Here is a 17,940-nt window from a genome sequence, read left to right as displayed (position 1 = left end):
GAACACCACAGTGGGTTTGTCTTTACTGACCTCATCTCCCTCAGGCTGGAGACAGTTCACAGCAGGGCAGATGGCATCTTCATCCTCAGAGTCCTCCTGCTCAGAGAATGACATATCTGAGGGAAACAAGTGGCTTTCACTGGAACGCTGCATCTCGAAGAGTCGCTCACGCTCTCTCTCCAGTTTGTTAGTGCAGAGATCCCTTGAGTGATTCAGTTTCAGTTTCTTCTTTTTGGGTGTTCTCATTTTTTTTACCCTTGCTCTCTTCTCATCACAGAAGCTCTCTCTCTCAAAACGCCGCTTTAGTTTTCTTTCCATGTAACTAATTCCATCCTTTTTTCCCCGGCAACATTCATTCTGTTGGGAAGGTATTTTGACAAGCTGTTAAGTATACAACTAACTTAGGTTTGTCTGTTGTTTTATACCCTGTGTTTAGGAGCAGTCTTAAGTAAAAGTGCGCAATGTTTGACAAGAGTGCTGCCTTTTCAGCTGAAGTGTGATGTGTAAGGGGGGGGTCAAAGGTTTGAGTCGTGCTCAAGTGACAGAAGTTTATGGAAGAAGAACTCTCATTTCCTGAGTCCACGGCTTCAGAGGCAGTTAAGAAGGCCTCTTAAACACAGGACAAGCATTGCAGTTCAAATTAGGATAGATGTACTTCAAATACAGGGAGTGACTGTAAAAATCCAGATTCAAAGAGCAGAAATGCATTAGACCACAAATTACATTCAATTGTTTGTACAAATTTGTTATTGACTTCTTGACCCCTTTAGAGCAAGCAAAATGTGTTTTCATGGAAGTACACACACACACAAACCTCATTGTAAAACTTTTATGTTCTGGCAGTCAAATATATATTTTTTTCCCAGCTTTGGGACTACACCTCTACTCCCAAGTGACCCCAATCTCATTGCTGTTTTCAGACACTTGCCTTTTCATTTGTCTGTCCAACTGATGACTTCTGCTCTGTTTGCGAAGTGGGGCTTTGCTTTGTGAATAGGATCTGGTACAGCTCCTGTATTTCAGGCAGAGAAACCTGTAGCAGCTGGGCTTCCATCATCAGCTCATCCAGCTCTGTGCTAATGACTATTATGAAAGAGAGAGAAGAAAAGGAATTCTTCCATGTCAGCACTGATGAGAAATGCACAGATAATGAAAATCCTTCTCCGGTAGCACGTAAAAAAAAACTGTGAAAGACTTTTTTTTATCTGCAACTCTACAGATTAACTCTTATCTGTTCCCTCTTCACTGCTCATTTTTAACAGCAGGGTTAAAAAGAGATAAAGACATCCACAGAAGTTACTGAACAGTACAGTGACTCAGTACCCCTCCACGCTTCCATTTCTTGCTGGTTCTAGGGTAAAACACTGCCATCATTATTGGCAATTTCCCCTTCCTCTGAAAATACAAGAAGTGTAATGATCTCACTACAAAACAAGCGGATGAGATGAACAAACTGAGTGGAATTTGTAAGTGAAGCCAAGAGGGGAAAGGAAGAAAAGCTGAGGAGATGAACCTTGCAACTGATTCCTGCTGTACAGCCACTATCTACTACTACAATGAAGCTTCCAAAACGTGCATCAGGCTTTTGAAATAGACACAGCTAGGGTATGTCAAAATCTCTATTTAATAACTCCTTAATACAGTATGCCATAAAACTCAAATAAGGCCTGCACAGTTAAACTTGGTAGCCAAGTGACTGCTCTGCTTGATTTTACGTTAAACTGAAGTAAATATTTTGTGTAGTCTTACTATGGATTAAGCTGCACTGGCTTGAAAACATGAAGGTAAGGACAGACCAGGGTCCCTATAGCATTATGCATCAAGAGAAAGAACTACAATCAGCTTCTTGCAGTCCTACAGTGATGCCACTTCTACCATGTCTGGGTTAGTCCAAAATACACAAAGTTTGAGCTAGGAAGTGTGCAGAACTGTACTGAACAGCACAGTGCAGCCATAACAGCTAAGGAAGCACTCAAAAGCCTCTGTGGCTGTTAACAGCCATGCTGCAAGCAAACGTATGTGGACCTGCATCCTATGGAATAAGTATCCTGTTGTCTCCAGCACTACTTCCCTATGCCTATGTTTTTCCTATCCAGTTCCTACGATTTCAATGGTCTCCTTCTTCCCAAATCCTCTCCCATCCATTTCCGTATCCTGCAACCCGCTTGGCTGGCTTCAGCTCACTTCTGTGCATGTGGGAAGGGGCCAGCTGTCTGCTGATGCCTCTTCTCCTACCATGCCACATCTTCTCATCACACACATGGGAAATCTGTACCAAGAATTTATCTGTCTGCCAAATGGGACATGAAGTTCCAAAGCTCCTGAGGGGATAGAGAAGCACACACACTGCTGCTCAATTCTGTGCCTCCCTGCCGTAGCCAACTCCTATTGACCAGGACACTCTCTATTCTCCATCAAACGCATGAAAAAACTAAATAAAACAAAATAAATATCAAAGTGAAGATTACAAACCATGAAGTGGGATGCATTGCTGTCCTGTAGAAAATGGAGAATGTAAATATATGGTTCTGTTATCCCAGTCATGAGGCATGGAGAATGACATAGCTCCAATTGTTTGGGAAACCTAGAAAAAAAACAAAACATAACATAATGCATAGATATTTTCATTACACATTTAATTTTGAAGTGTCAAATAGCTGCAAAAAATTGAATTTGTTTCTCTCGCAATTCCTTAAGATTTGCATTCCTGCAAAATGTTCCATTTGTTACACCTAAATCCTTCATCCTAAACCTGCAAATAGGCAAGAGCAACTTTATTGTCAGAATTCTTAGCCGTGAATTATAATTTCCACAAGATCAGAATCTAGACCTACTGCAGGAAACAGCATGCTCTGCCTGTGGAGCAGAGACTACACAGTCACTGCAGGAATAAGCCAACAAATTGTGGAAGCAAGAGCTTCAGCTCTAAAGTTGTAAATATTATCCTTTCTTTTGTTCGTAATACAGAAGTCATCTCTCACAGAAAGTGATCTGTCATGATCTAATGAGACACCAAGCTGTTTTGAAGAACTTTTCCTTACATCAACACACGCAGAAGACATGCCAATGGTAAGCTAAAAGGTCCCTTAGGTGTCACATTCAGGATGCTCCATGGCAGTTGTCTCCCTAAGCTGCCAAGCTACTTCCAAATGTCTCACCTGATGCCTCCCAAACAATCATTACCTCACTGCCCAAGTGTTTGGGCCCCTTTCAAAATCTGGCTCACTCCTCAGCTGCTCACAACTGTTTTTCAAATCAATTTCTCAAACTCAGTTAAATGCTCCACTTCCTTCACTTTGTCCAGTGCCAAAGAAACCCAACTCCAGTGGTTTGCTATGAGCACCTCTGGGGAACAAGTGTTGGATTATCCTGGAGAACCAGGGAAAACAATTGTTACAGGACAAGAGAGCAGCGCTGAGAGCCTTGATTCAAAGAAGAAAAACCTCAAGTCCGTCGAGACTGCGGCTTTGGCTCAGAGCTTGTACTGAGCTGGAGTGGACCTGTGATGTGGTGCCACGCTGAGCTAATAAAGCTATGTTAATAGAACTAGCCTGTTTTCTATTTCTGCCCCAAACACCAGTTACATGCCCACACTGTTGCCCAGCTTTATCAACTATAAAAGTTGGCCTAGTAAAATATACTTTTTCGCAGAGTTATGTGAGAAGCAGCCTCAACATCTCCTTGAGCACACATGGCATTTTATATCTAAGCGAGCATGAAAACACCAACACAGACCATCTTCAGCAGGGTTCAACTAGCAGAAGTAACATTTCTCAGTAAAAACATGAGAGCAACAGCGCATTTAACTTCAAGGTATTTTATATTCTTTAGGCTGAACAGGTCTTTTATTTCACTTTTTTTTTTAATGCATTTATTATCTCAAGAAAGCTAGAAAGCTTAACCCACTTTCCTTGCCCTTTTTTTCTGAGAGATCTCTTTACTGGAGACAGCTTCTAACTCCCTCGAGATCACACCTAAAACACTTACTGCAGCTTAACTCAGGGTAGTATTAGCCAAGATTCCCCTTGGGAATTCTAGCATAAGTGATAAGGAGAAGGAGCAGCAGCAGATGAGGACACCCTGCTGAAAACAACCTTATCTGAGTTCTAAGCTTGTTACAAACTGGAAGGTTGATGCCTCTGCTACTAATTCTCAACATTAAGATTATATTCAAATACTTGTAAGAAAATAATATAAAGACTAATTAAATACTGAGAGCTCTTTGAAACAATAGCTTCAGCAACTGTTGTTAATGGTGTCATATTAAATCAAAGAAGCAGGGAAAAAGAGAAGGAAAAATAGGCCCTTTATGAGTAATTGTTCTTAGGACTCCAGCAGAAAAAGAACACCAAGCTGTTGCTGGAGGACATGCACATCCTGGCTAACTGTCAAGACAAAAGACTAAGTCCTTATATTTGTAAAGGAACGCACAATCTGTCTCGGCAGTATTTGTGAGCAGATACAACATTCCCAAAAAACACAGAGGTGTTTAAGACTGTTCTTGCTGACCACATACCACCCACAGCCAGGAAACCCTGAAGCACTCAGTCTTACCTTATTTGTCTCTGGCAAATGGCCTGCTGTGGCTTGCCATCTGTTGTACAACAATCCTGAGCCAACTTTGTCTTGTATAAGTTTTAGATTCCCTGAATATAACATTTGTTGTGCTCTGTGCTGCCAGTTCACAGTTCTCTCTATCATATACCGTAAGGCATCCCCCTCAGGAAGCCTCACACGGATACGCTGCAAGGAGGCCAGCAATGGCAAGATTTTTTCTAAAGGTGGTTTTTCTGATCGATGACAGTGTGGACAGAGCCATACACGAGGTCCCTGCAAAATGTTGGGCACCGAAACACAGCTGGTGTGGAAGAACCCTCTGCAGAGCTCACACTGAATCATCGGAGCAGCCGGCTCCTTCTGGCACAGACAGACTTTCAGTTCTGCATCGTCTTCATTAGACAGCACCTTCACTTCATTTGCTGCTCGGAGAGACCGCAGCGCTTCCATCTCCTTTAACCGGGCTTCCCCAAGCGTAGCCATCTAAAAGGGAGTTCAGAGAAAGAGATGTAATTTCTAAAGAAACCTTGCTTACTTGAAATGGGGAGACCTCTGCACAATCACACTCTTGAAGATATGCTGGTGACAATTTCAGATGTTTAAAAAGCTTCTCATCCCCTGGGACTCCCTTCAAAGCTTTCAGTGGTTTGAAGCAAAGCAGTTACAAGGATACACACTGATGCAATTTCAGTTTGATTTAAAGGACCCAAGCTTTTCTCCTTCAAGCACTCCTAGGAAGGACTCTGTCTGTAAGTCTGGGTTTTCAAACACAGAAGGCCAAAAAATTAAGAACCAAACATTTGGGTTTCAAGTAGTTGCCAAAGGTTAAAACTGAATTGTGCCCCACAAAGACAGTAATATTCAAACTGTACCAAATTAGTACTGCTCTCACACAGGCCTCCTTCATTAATCATCATCTTACTGTGGTGGAGGCTCTGAAATATAGGTCTTTTGGGATGAAGCACTTTACCACCAGCAACCAGATTTGCTCCATGCAAAACTAGTATTTTACTGATTCCATAATAAAAGAGGTCTTCATGCTCATATTTGTTTTAATAAGTGTGTTGTCTTACTGATTTTTTTGAAAGGATCAGGCTTCGTAAAACCTATCTTTAACAAGGTTTTGTTATGGATGGGGAAAGTAAGTCCCAATTTTTGTCCTTTCTGTGCTTTGTCAGGACGTGTAATGCCTTGCCAGCTGTAAAGCGACTGCATGCAAGACGACAACACACACAACTAAGCAATTCTGGAAGTCTGAAACAAGTACGAAGTCCTGGAAGTTCTTCTGAAGAACAGCAGAACAAGCAGAAAGGAGTGAAAGGCAACACTCCTGCATGTGAGGAAAACACAAACGTTCAAAGAACTTCCGAGGAACTGCATTTCAAAAAAAAAAAAAAAAAAAAAAAGTCACATACCGCAGATGCAGTGTCTTTGCTCTCAGAAAGAGCTCTTTCCAAGTCACTCAAGCTCTCTAGCTTAGTGCTTTTCTTCTTTCCACTTGGCACTGGCTCCTTCAGCTTCTTCTGCTTTCTTTTAAGATTCAGTATTCCAATATCACACCGGGGACATAATACCTAGTGAACAGGAAAGCAGCATTGTCTGCAACATTTGTAATGCATTCATCTGCCCTTCACACAGCCACATACAACAGGGATTCCTGCATTTTTTTCCATCAAAGATTTGGGAGACTAGGGTGAGGTTATCTGGAAAACAGGGAGAGCTGGAAGGTTAAAAAATCAATTTTATACAATGGCCAGACTGCAAACACCTGGATGTTTCACTCAGCCTGCTGGGACATGAGACAGCTGATGCACTGAGCAGCTTCCATGCAATTTAAGCTGGAAGCCCTGAAACACAGCACGGGACTTCACGAGCTGTATCTCATTCCCCAGTCCTAACAGAGAAAGGAAGGTTGGGATGGAAGAGGGGTTCTGTGTAGGCTATCAAGTGTGGATTGCTCAAGAACCGCAGATGTTGACACACATGCAGAAGGACAGCTGAAGCACCTACAACTTCAGCCTTACCACAGCCCAGCCAAAAAGCCCTGCAGTCATCACAGCTGTGGTGGACAAATGAGATACAGATCTACACTCCAGCTGCTGCAGCCTGACACACTGAAGTAAGTTCAGTGACACAAATTTGCAGTCTTCCTATACTCCTCTTGGAAATGTTACTGTGGAACAGGATTCTCACACCACCCGCTTATTAAAAAAAAAATATAAAAAGTAAAGATAACCTTAACCATTTTCAAAGTTTAAAATTAACATGAAAAGCATAGATCAATGAAGTAACTTTATGATAGGTAATATAATCCTAAAACTTAATATTTACTACTATTTGATGAGTTAATACCACAACTCAGATGTGCTTTTGCTGTAATATGAATGGTGAATCCATATGGAATATGAATCCAGAGCTGAGATCTCTTACCTCCAGAAGAGAATAAGGGGAATTCTCGCACAGAAATGTGTTAGCTGCACACTCCTTCCACGCCTGAACTTCTGACACCAAGGACTCGAGCCTCAGCAGGTAGTCCAGGTGCACTGGAATAGACCGACCTCTTGTGACGAGTTCCACTAACGTGTCCAGTACCGGCACACGACCTCCAACCTGTCAGATTATAAATGAGGAAATGCTTGATGTATAGAAGACATAGTATGAATCACAGTAAATTATTTAAATTAACTGAAGATAGAGAATTTGTTGCTTAGACACTTTCATCACTTTTGTACCCATTATTTCAACATTTGAGCTGCTCATACTCTAGCCATTAAGTACACAGACAAAACTAATAGAAATTAAAAAAAAAAAATTACCAAATGACAGTTAAAAAAAAAAAAAAGACTGAACAATATAGCCAAGCCCCCAATCTAACAATCTGCATTCCCAGTAGAAAATCAAATTAATTTCAAAATAGACCCAGAAAGCAAATCCAAGCCACTCCTCAGTATGCCAAGAGCAAGAAGAATTTCAAATATCCAGTTTGCCACTTGAAAGTGACCTCTGTTCATTCACGTGGCAACTGATGCTTAAGGCAACAGAGTTCCAAGGTCAGCAGTAGAGCAGGACCAAGAGGTAATTTCTAAAATAGGCAGTGATTTGGGACTTGAGAACCATTCATCCAGAACAACCCTGACGTCTCTAGCAGCCAACCTCAAACAACAGATACCATGAGCTGTCAGCAAGTCAGTGACCTTAGGCATTTACACAAGACTCAAACTGTGCAAAAAATTCTTGGCACATACAAACACATTTTTCCATATTCAGTAGTCAGAAGTTTCAGAGTCTAAAATATGAAATTAACAAATACCAAGAAAAATTACTTCTCAAGGTAACCCTCGAAAGTTAGTGAACTCTGAATACAAACTTTGTTCCTTCAAAAATTTAAAGCCTAAGAAAATATTTTTAAAATAAAAATGTCTTGACTCATTAAAAATCCCAATTCAAGTCAGATTGGCCTGAGAAAATTATTGCCAGGTTAGAGCTCACTTCATGGAAAAAACATGACAACAAACGAAAACTTCGGAAATCATTTGGCCATTTATGTCGAAATGTGACATCACTGCAATCACAGACCAACCCTTTCATCATCTGTACATCAACCCCTTGCACCAGTACTTGCGAGGCCTGAGACGTGAACCACTTCAAAGAGATGGTCCAGCCTACAATTATTCACTTGGGCTTGAATGAGCAGCGTCTGGCTGCACAAAAACAGTGCTAACCTGAGAAAGGAAGTGGGCAGTGAGAAGGAAGGAGAGTTAAGCTGCCACTGAACTGTAAATAAGCAAAAGACCTGAAAACACATGAAAGGAAATTGGATCCTCAAAGAAAACCATCTGAAAGGTCAAGAAGGTCTTCAAGTGAGAAGTCCCAGAAGCCAAGTAAAGACTTGTACAGATCTTTCTCTTTAGAGGATACTTTTTTTTTTTTGCTCACTCAAAGACTTATTTCAGAGTGCAAACACGAAAACTGCAATCACGCAAGGCTGGAAGGAGTTTCAAAAATGGAAAGGGATGGAAGAAACAGTGAAGGAGGAAGAAGCCAACTAACTTCCATTTCCGAATTCTGGCAGAACTATATAAAATTACATGTACTTTAATCTATGAAATCAAAAGCTGACCATAAGCAATAGAACAAGAAACAGCTTTGAGACTGAGCGTGCTTAATGAGGCCATACCTTTCAACACTACGATATGTGAAATGCCACTACGATACAGCTGTAGAAACAGCAAATGAATTCTACAGGGCCTCAGAATAGGCAACTGTACCACCAGCATCAGAATCTCTATAGCATCAGGTCTTGCTGAGATGTCACTTGCAGTACAGTACAGTTTGGAGCATGCTCCAGATAGGTGCATTCAAAAAAGGAGAAAATGTAAGGCCAGGACAGTTGTCTGATCAGGAGTATTTCTGGATCAAGAGATTTAAGTTTTTTAGAAGATGCTACAGGAAAATGATATACATTAGGCATTCTTAATTCTGCAGGATGCTGAAGCACCAAGCGCACACAACAGAGCGTGCAGTGTGCTAACATGACAGCAGTTACTACCGATCCCCAAAAAGCTAACAGCTCGTTTTACCTACCTGTAAAGATTCCACTTCCTGCAGCCAGTCTTTGGCCTTCTGCACTGCATCTTTCAGTGCAACACCATTTGGGAGATAGGCTGGGATCTCCTCTATTTCTTTCAGTGCTGCTACAAGACTGCTCAGCGACTGCCGTGGTCTAGGCATACAAAACAGCTCAAAATGTAAAATACTGCAATACATTTCAGGTATACATCAAATAATGATGTTACACCTGGTACTAGCGATGCTTACTGTACAAACACTGCGTAAGTAATACAGGTGTTATTACTGAGGGGAGAGAAAAAACTTAAAACCCTTCCTCTGTGGCAAAAGGAGGACTTGCCCAATGATATTGGAGCACCACAAACACTGCAAGCCAACACCAGCATGTAAAATCACTCAGTCACACCTACCACCTCTATCCCTTTCCTTTCAGGATCGGGCAAGTATTTGCCTTTATGCTGTGGACTATATGAAGCCCTTCAGACACAAAGCCAACTATTTCCATCTTAAATAGCTTATGGAACTACAAAATGCAACAGTAAGATTTAGCTTCTACCTGGCCTTTATCAGATTTCTGGCTTTGTCATCCCAGTGTTCAGATACAGTAAGGAGCTCTTGCAGCTTTGCCATTGCTTTCTCAACTGCTGGGTAGGGAGCCAGTCCAACACCTGAGTCTATAAGACGTCTCATATCATCTAGAGTAAGAGAGTTTTGGTCTGAGGAAGCCAATTGCACATCCTCGAGCCAGCGTGCCTGTTCCAGACGTATCCGCAGCTCGGCAAGCTGGGGTAAATCAACATCAAAATCAAAGCTGACATCTAACAGCTCCTGGAGTTCTGCAGCACAAGGCATTTCTTCAGAAAGGAGTTTTTGGCTTTGCTGTTGAAAAGCTTCTACACGATCAAGCAGATCCTGAAATATATAATTTCAACATCAAAACAGAAGAAAACGCGCTGCCAAATCTCTTAAACATTTAAGTGTAAGCTTAAACATTAAGTGTAAGTTTCCTGGCAAGCATCACGTTGCCAAGCATACAACATGCCCAGCAAATTATTTTGACATTTGGAACACTTAGTGCATCTTCAACACATAGTATATACCAGCATCTCCTGAGAAATAATGTCTCCACTAGCTTGAGGATCATAATACAAGCGAATTCCACTCAAAACACCTTCAAACTAAGGGACAGGTTTCAAACTCAGAAGAAGCGAAAGGCTCCAAAGCGAAATAAGTGTTCCATCAGTGCTATATTCTGGGATAATGATGAAGGCTGAAGAACGTCAGCATTAAGATTAAGAAGGATGCCAGATGTCTGTTTGGGTGTCTGGCATTTTTGAAATTCTGCTTTTTAAGTAATTAGGTATCTTCACAGAATTATGGTGCTATTAACAAATAACTGTAAATAGCATTGTATTATCTGAATTCTAGACCTGATAAAGCTTCAAAAACCACAGTCATAAAGCTGGGTTGAACTGGTTATCCAGACTTGTGATCGGATTCAAACAGCTACACATTACTGTCTGGTCCCTCAACCCTGTATCTATGGACATTCAAGGGATGGTTCAGGAGTGGGGCACTGTATCTTCTGGTTCTGAGCCTCAGATAAGCAAAGCGACTCTTCTTTAAGACAGGAACCACATCTGCCTAGAATTTATGTCCATTTCCTTGGATTAGCCCATCAGTGGGACATGCAGTATTTTGGCAAATTCTGAAAATCAAATCTTGAAGCACTTTAGCGCTGATCGTCTCATGAGCAAATAATCAGCACTAGCTGATAAATGTGGAAGATGCATTCGTTCCCCCAGAATTTTCCAAGTTACCTTCAGTAATGGTGTCTGACTGAGGACGCAGGGCAGAGCATACAGCTGCCTTACAAACAACCGGAGCTCGTTCACAGTCAGCTGATTTTGAGATTTCCCTCCTCCAGAGCGATACCTGCAAATACACACAGTAACATTTGTTCTATGCCACTAAAACCAAATCTAAACTTCTCAAAAATCTGCTTATAATTTCTTGTAAATTGAATTTTACTCATAGGCAATGTAATAATCAAAAGGCACCCAAGCAGCCTAGGGCTTACATACATGGGAAAACTTATGTTGGCAATAGCAGAATAAACTATTGTTGCAAACACTCTTTCATATTAAACAGTATTCTGGAACAACTCCTCAGCCTTGGAAGGGCACTAGTTATTACAGAATAAACTTAGACTTTTTTCCAGAACACAAAGCAATTGTGGGTTAACTGTTCGGTTATGTTGCAATAGCTATTGTAGTAAGCTCTCCCCATGCACATACCAAAAGAGAACAAATCCCAGTTTTGAATGGGTTTTGTATTCACAGGTTGCGTAGGCACTTCTGAAAAATCCTCTTTAAGCTGAAATTATCATTTTCATTTTTACCTGAAAGCCTTGTATCAAATGAGTGGCTGATAAGTGTTACCAAATTAGCTAGTATTAAAAACCTCTCTAAACTCAAGCCAGTATTAACTAGGTCTGAGTATCCTGAACAGAAAAGGAAATAAGTATCTTACAATGCTGACTCTTTTTCAAGACCTCTAATATAACAGCCCCGCTACATCAGCTCAGGAAGTGAAGGTAATTAATTTTTCTATGAGGCGTAGAGTGTAATGAATATGACACATGCACCACTGACAGTTTTTCAGTTCTCACTGCACAAAGGGACTGTATCATGTTGGGAGTTGCTCTGTCTAGAAATATCACACCATTTTTTTCCCTTTCAGGGAACAACTGAAAGAATTTACTGCCCAGATGCTCAACAGAGGGGAAGACGAGATAGGAAGCTCAGGATGTTCAACTTATTGCATGGCAGATAGGTGGGTCTCCCCTGTAAAAGATGACTCAAAAATTAAAGCTTTTTTTTTTCTTCTCAAGTCTTACAGAACACTGGCATCTATGTCTGATGACTCAATTTTGTTACAAACATGTAATAACATTTACCTGGTTTGTCTTTTGCCATTAAGAAGCTGTTGTGCAACTGAGGCACACTTGTCTGCATCCTGTGTAACTAGTCTGAGGTGTCGCAGTAGGTCATTATCTGGAAACTTTTTCATTTCTGATTCTTCTATCAAAGCCTTAAAACTGACGAGACCTTTTGGGAAAGATATTAAGTTAACATAAGATAGTAAAGATACTAAGATAATTAAGTTTGTGATGGATTTTAAATGGTACGGCTGAATAATACAACACATTAAATATATTTCTATTTCAACTTCAGTTAAATTTAATGGGAAAAAGTGATTTATAATCTTCTCACACAGGGACAGCTTAGCATAATTTCTGGAACTATAACAGACGAAGTATTTACTTTAAAACAAAATTATACACAATTTCTTTCATTGTCATATAACGCAAAATTTGCTAATGTTCAAGAATTAAAAACTTAAAAATTAGCCTTTTAAAATTACGTTTTGCAAACAAAAGGTAAGATTCTTACTTCTTTTATTGTTAATTTTTGCCTCCAGAGCTTCATTAACATTGGAAGCCCATTCGTTGTATGATTCTGCACGCATCTTTAGTGCATTCATCATTGGATAGAGCTCCTCCAGAGTATAGCGGTACCTAGAAATAACACAGAATTCAAACTCGAGCAAAAACTGAGGAGGAACATGAGGATGGGAGGGAGAGGCATCAAGATATGCTTGCCCATAAAACACAGATACAACCTACTGTGCACTAAGGTTCATATAGACCATGTTCCACCTAAGACAACTTAAATCATACAATTACTTCAAAAAGCACACAAGCTACATTCACGTAGGACACAGATGCAACAAATATCAGGAAAAAAAAATGTGACAGCAGGAAAGAAAGCTAACAACAAACAAAAGATTACTCTGCAAGGACTGGAAGTAATATAGGGGACAATGACATTGTTGCTATAAATAAAAAAAGCAAACTAATTTATCCAGTAATTTTTGCCCTTATAGAACAAGAGCAGAATGCTGAGAAGATGTCTTTGTGTAAGAGCACAGAAAAGGCACTTTGTTTTGGGGGCACTCTATTTGCAAAGAACTGTGAGAAGCAGAATACTGAGACTAGCACCATTGACAAAACGGCACAGGCACTGGATTGTTAGTCTGCAATATCTACATGTATAATGAATATCTCCAGAACCCAATGTTATTTGCTATCTAAAGCTTACCCCAGTTTATATTTGTAGGTGGGACAGGAACAAAGATCCTCTACATGATACAAGCATACCAGTAATCCAGGTTTACATGGACAATAAACAGCAGACATGAAACAAGTGGTTTTACACTTTAAGCACTGTCGCTCATCATCAGGAAACAACTCAAAAGCCACTCTCTCCGAGTCAGTCACTCCCTGAAAAAGAGCACATTGCATCACTTCAAAGTCTAACAAACAGGTGATTATTCCAAACTAAAACATTAGAGGCTAAGTTTATCAAAGGGATAATAAAATTTAGAAATAAGATATTAAAACCAGGCAGACAAAGATTTTGTTTAATGAAAAATAAGCTATTCTGACAACATTACTAAGAGAATGAACATACTTTAAAGAGAAGTCTGAACAATATTAAAGGGCAGATGATAAAACAAGGCTCATGATAAATGGTTCTTTTTCTAAGCATTCCTCTGAAAGCAAGTGCTACTACTCAGGAAAGTACTATGTAGCTTTAAACCACTGACAACACAGTGAAGTACAAGAATGTATTGTGCACCACTATTTCAATGTTCTTTCATTCATTGTAATATTATTTCCAACAACTCACCAGTTTCTGAACCTTCTCACGCAGCATCTTCTCATCATCAATCATAATAGCCATGTCCTTTTGAACAGTAGATGCTACCACAACATCAAGAAACTCTGCTTTGGAAGCCATTTTACAGATCATCTCATCATGAGAAAACACACAGTAACGGTGTAGCAGGCGATAATGTTCTACACATTGGCGACCCAATGGCAGCTGCATTGAAAAATCATAAAAAAAAAACAACAAAGAATTCTTCGTGAAAATTACATTAAGGTAATGACTTCTTATGTTGCTAACCAAAACTAACCAGATTAGAGGTCAAGACAAATCCTTCCAGCAGCAATACTTATAATTCTGAATGTAAAATAAAAGGGAAGTCAAGACCCCCACTGATTTCTTGTAAACCAGAACTGCTTACAACTCCTTCACAGCAAACATTGTGAATGCAAGTTGTTTAGCTAGGCTCAAGGGGAGAACACACCATCTGGAAGAGACCATATCGAGGGGCAACTAAATCATTACATCACAGTAGGCCCAGAAAGACAGAAGTTAAAAATGCATGGTGGCGGGGGCACCATGGAGGATGCAAGGCAAGCTGGACTTTTAGTCTCAAACCATACGTCTGTTTTACAGAACACATCAACTGTACTTCACCATGGGAAATCACTGACTCCACAAACAATTAAAGTCCCTAATTAACCCCAGACAGACTTAAGAATTCATTAAGGGCTGGGCAGGTTACTCATTGCTTTAATTTAAGGCTCTGTGCTGACCCAGGTGATGCTGATGCTAAGGTTACATGCTAGTCCCGTATAAAACTCACAGGAGAGCAAGAGGGAAAAATGAAACCAAACCAAACATTATAAAAATACAGTCACTGTGCTGCAGAAAGGTTACTTTCAGTTTCAGTCACTTACTTTTTAGTCTCTTTTTTGTTGTTTGGTTGGTTTTAAATATAGGTCACAATTACGAATAGCTAAGACCGCTTGGGGGAGCGGTGGCAGATCATAAGAGGATTCATGATCTAGATGTGCACTAGAGGTGTACATCAGCTAGGAACAATTTTGGAACCGCACACTTTATGAAATACTGGTTTTGGAACATACCCAATCAACAGTGCAGAAGTTCACAGCTTCAGCAAAATTGAAACCCTGATTGAAGCCACTGTGATAAGCTCTTGGAAAAGTGATCACAAACTCTCCAGCACACTGATTGGTTCGATAAACCTACGAGAAAAGACAGACAACCATTAGGTCAAAACTGAACAGAACTGCATGTTGAGAATACAGATTTCCAGTTCCCAGTTACTTCTGTGGTAACCTCATATAGCTTTCAAACCCAAGAATTACAACTGGCATTCAGTAACACATAAAACCCCAGAAAGCACAGGGATTTCATTCAGCCATACTCGCACTCTGAGCGATTTTGTATCAGCTGTCTGCCTTTTGCACTTTTAGCTCTGTTGACAGTTACACTGGTAAAGCACAGGTGAGACTCTCTTCAACACGTAGCTGAAAGGGAAGAGGAATTTGGAACATACTCAAAAGTTTATACACTGCTGTAAATCTAATGCTTCTAGTGATAGACAACCAGCATGAGAGCAGGTGGATCATCTTCCTGCATCTTTAAATTTTGAACTCTATCAAATCACAGCAGACACTGTAAATCGTGCCGCTTTTTCCAGATTTTTCTTTAAGTCCCAAGGTCAGCTAGTCAAAAGCTAATTAAGTTGTAAAGGGACATAATTCCCATGAAAAGTCTAATATGGAATATGATGGAAACTGATGAAAAATGTTTTTAAAATAGCTGAGAATTTAACCAGGAAAAATAAGAGGATGTGGATGACACACAAAGGAAGAACAGGTTTTGGCCACTTGCCAGAAACTCTATGCCCCAAAAAATGGGTCTGATTAAACTGACATACGAAGAGCTCCTGTCATTGTTTCAAAGGTCATGACTACACTTTCCATCTGAGATACAGAAATAGAAATACACTAAGGTGGATCTCCAGAGAAGAGTTTGCCAAGCAATTCCAAAAGCAATGATTCCATTGCCCATCTGTTCATACTGGCACATTACACTAGACAAGGAAGATACAACACACATGGAAACTACCACAACATCTCTGTAATAAAAGTGGTTTCAGTTATCAACTTTGAAGTAGAATTCAGAGCAAATGAAAGAGGGTTGGGTTTGGGGGAGTAGCACAGGAGTCCAACAACATACAGGCACTCCGTGGGCCATCAAAGTATTCGGGTTCATTATGGTGACAAGTTGGTGCAAGAGATCTGGCTGAGATTCAAATAGCTCTGGAGCAAGCTTCTTCATTACATCCTCCAGCTGTTCTGCTGCATAACCTGGGGCTCCATACCACGTTTTAGGCTCCCCCCTGCAAGATTATTAAAAAAAGTTAAATATAAACAATCTTGTAAGATACATTTTCAGTCTCCTGCTTTAAACACACCATGTCAAAAGAAGAGTATATCACCAGGAAGGAATGTAAAGAATATGCACTTTCCTGAACCTTCACTTTTTATGCAGATCCCTCCTTCAAACCTAAATTTTTAACTGCCTACATTTCTGAGTGCATACTTTAAATATTCAGGGGGTGGGGTGGGAGAGCGACACATGACTAAAGACATCCTCAGTGAAGTTCTGTTGATTCCAGCACAACTTCAAAATCTAAGCTGTGTACTACGAACACAAATTCCCTGTTGGATCTAACAGCCAAAGCCATTTCTTTCTGTCTTGGTCATAATTGCCATAAAAGCAACACATAGTAAGCAGAAATTAAGGTTCCATATTATGTAACTATAAGAGAAGCAAAAGACATCAAGGAAAAAAAAATCCATATCCAGAGTAGGAACAAAGAACCTTTAGCAAGAGTTTAAACCACTGCAAGCCAGTTGAGAAAATCAAGGTAACACAGATGTTTTCCAACAAATGTTGTTTCAGGTTTACAATGAAGCTGGCTCGCTTCAGAGATGAAAACGCCTCCCAAATGCTTATAAAGAGAGATGTTAGAAAAGGTATTTAGAAATGAAAACAGATGAATCACTTTCACCCAGTACTACTAAAGAGCTGGCAAAATAAAGCTGACCCAGTACTTTTTTCCCTTCTTTTCCTCCAATAAATCATAAAACAACTGGGAGAATTCCAGAAGAAGAGAGTAAGAGATGACGACTCAAGAAGCATATTCACCATATCTAGGAATTTATTCCTATACTCAAAACAGCACCTCTATCATGGTGAAGAAAACAGCAAGTGGGAGGGACTGTGGAAGTAAAACTATATTAATATCACCAGGAGTGGCATAAGTAGAGTCTTTAATACACAAGTGACTAAATGATTACGTGGCCCAGGACTCAACCATCACCTTGGAACAATTCCATGAGTTCACGAAGAGCAGTCACAGATCCAACTAAAAACTGTCCTGTGTAAACCCAATGCTGGATAGGTGTCAGTGTCAAGTACTGGATGACAAGCAGTTACGAGCTGTTCTAAACCTGCAGCAAGATACTGGGACCAGGGGTTTCTGGACTCAAAGAGAACAGATATTGGAGAAACATAAAACTCTAAACTATGTGTGAGGTTTCAGTCTTATGAAGGCAGCAAGCTGAGGAATGGATAAAGGCGACAGTTCTTTCTGCACTGCCACCAGAGAGCTCCACATTCCTGCCTTTAGTATTATTGGCATCAATGCTAGCAATTCTTCCTCTCATTCGTATCATTTATATATTTGCAAGCATCATCAGAAGCAATTCTTTTTCTTCTTGTTTTATCCATTTCAAGAACTAACACAGGATTTACAGCCATGTAGGAAAACTATTTCCTTCAACCCTGAAGGTCTGCTACTGTAACCTGGTTCACTTGGGACTATCTACTATAATGTACTAGGAACCAAGCTACTTCAATGCACATGAGAACACTGAAGAAGGATGTCCCATCCCCAGTACTTTGCAAGAATGAGTCCTGCCTTCTGAAGCCTCTTCAGAGTTTGGAGCATAGTCTCTCCAGTAGCAGGTCATTACAACTTACTTCTTCGGCCAAGAACACTATTAACCCCAACTACACATTG

The 17,940-nt window shown here is 40.2% G+C and overlaps 1 protein-coding gene across 1 annotated transcript in view; it reads right to left on the bottom strand.

Annotated features, from left to right (window-relative positions):
- The window catches only part of KDM5B (lysine demethylase 5B), a 48,650-nt gene that overhangs the window by 2,961 nt on the left and 27,749 nt on the right, over positions 1-17,940 (bottom strand). Inside the window, exons 12-26 of the mRNA XM_084498204.1 lie at positions 16,089-16,251; positions 14,969-15,088; positions 13,881-14,075; positions 13,290-13,471; positions 12,582-12,706; positions 12,086-12,236; positions 10,947-11,061; positions 9,683-10,038; positions 9,142-9,280; positions 6,988-7,167; positions 5,973-6,131; positions 4,555-5,040; positions 2,473-2,584; positions 929-1,083; positions 31-357 (exon numbers count right to left, since the gene is read on the bottom strand). Coding sequence (XP_084354330.1) covers positions 31-357; positions 929-1,083; positions 2,473-2,584; positions 4,555-5,040; positions 5,973-6,131; positions 6,988-7,167; positions 9,142-9,280; positions 9,683-10,038; positions 10,947-11,061; positions 12,086-12,236; positions 12,582-12,706; positions 13,290-13,471; positions 13,881-14,075; positions 14,969-15,088; positions 16,089-16,251 — 2,965 coding nt within the window. The remainder of the gene's footprint in view (positions 1-30; positions 358-928; positions 1,084-2,472; positions 2,585-4,554; positions 5,041-5,972; positions 6,132-6,987; positions 7,168-9,141; positions 9,281-9,682; positions 10,039-10,946; positions 11,062-12,085; positions 12,237-12,581; positions 12,707-13,289; positions 13,472-13,880; positions 14,076-14,968; positions 15,089-16,088; positions 16,252-17,940) is intronic.

This window comes from Aythya ferina (assembly GCF_964211825.1).
Source record: "Aythya ferina genome assembly, chromosome: 25".
In the NCBI taxonomy this organism is placed as follows: domain Eukaryota; kingdom Metazoa; phylum Chordata; class Aves; order Anseriformes; family Anatidae; genus Aythya; species Aythya ferina.
This window is presented reverse-complemented; position numbering and strand designations above follow the sequence as displayed.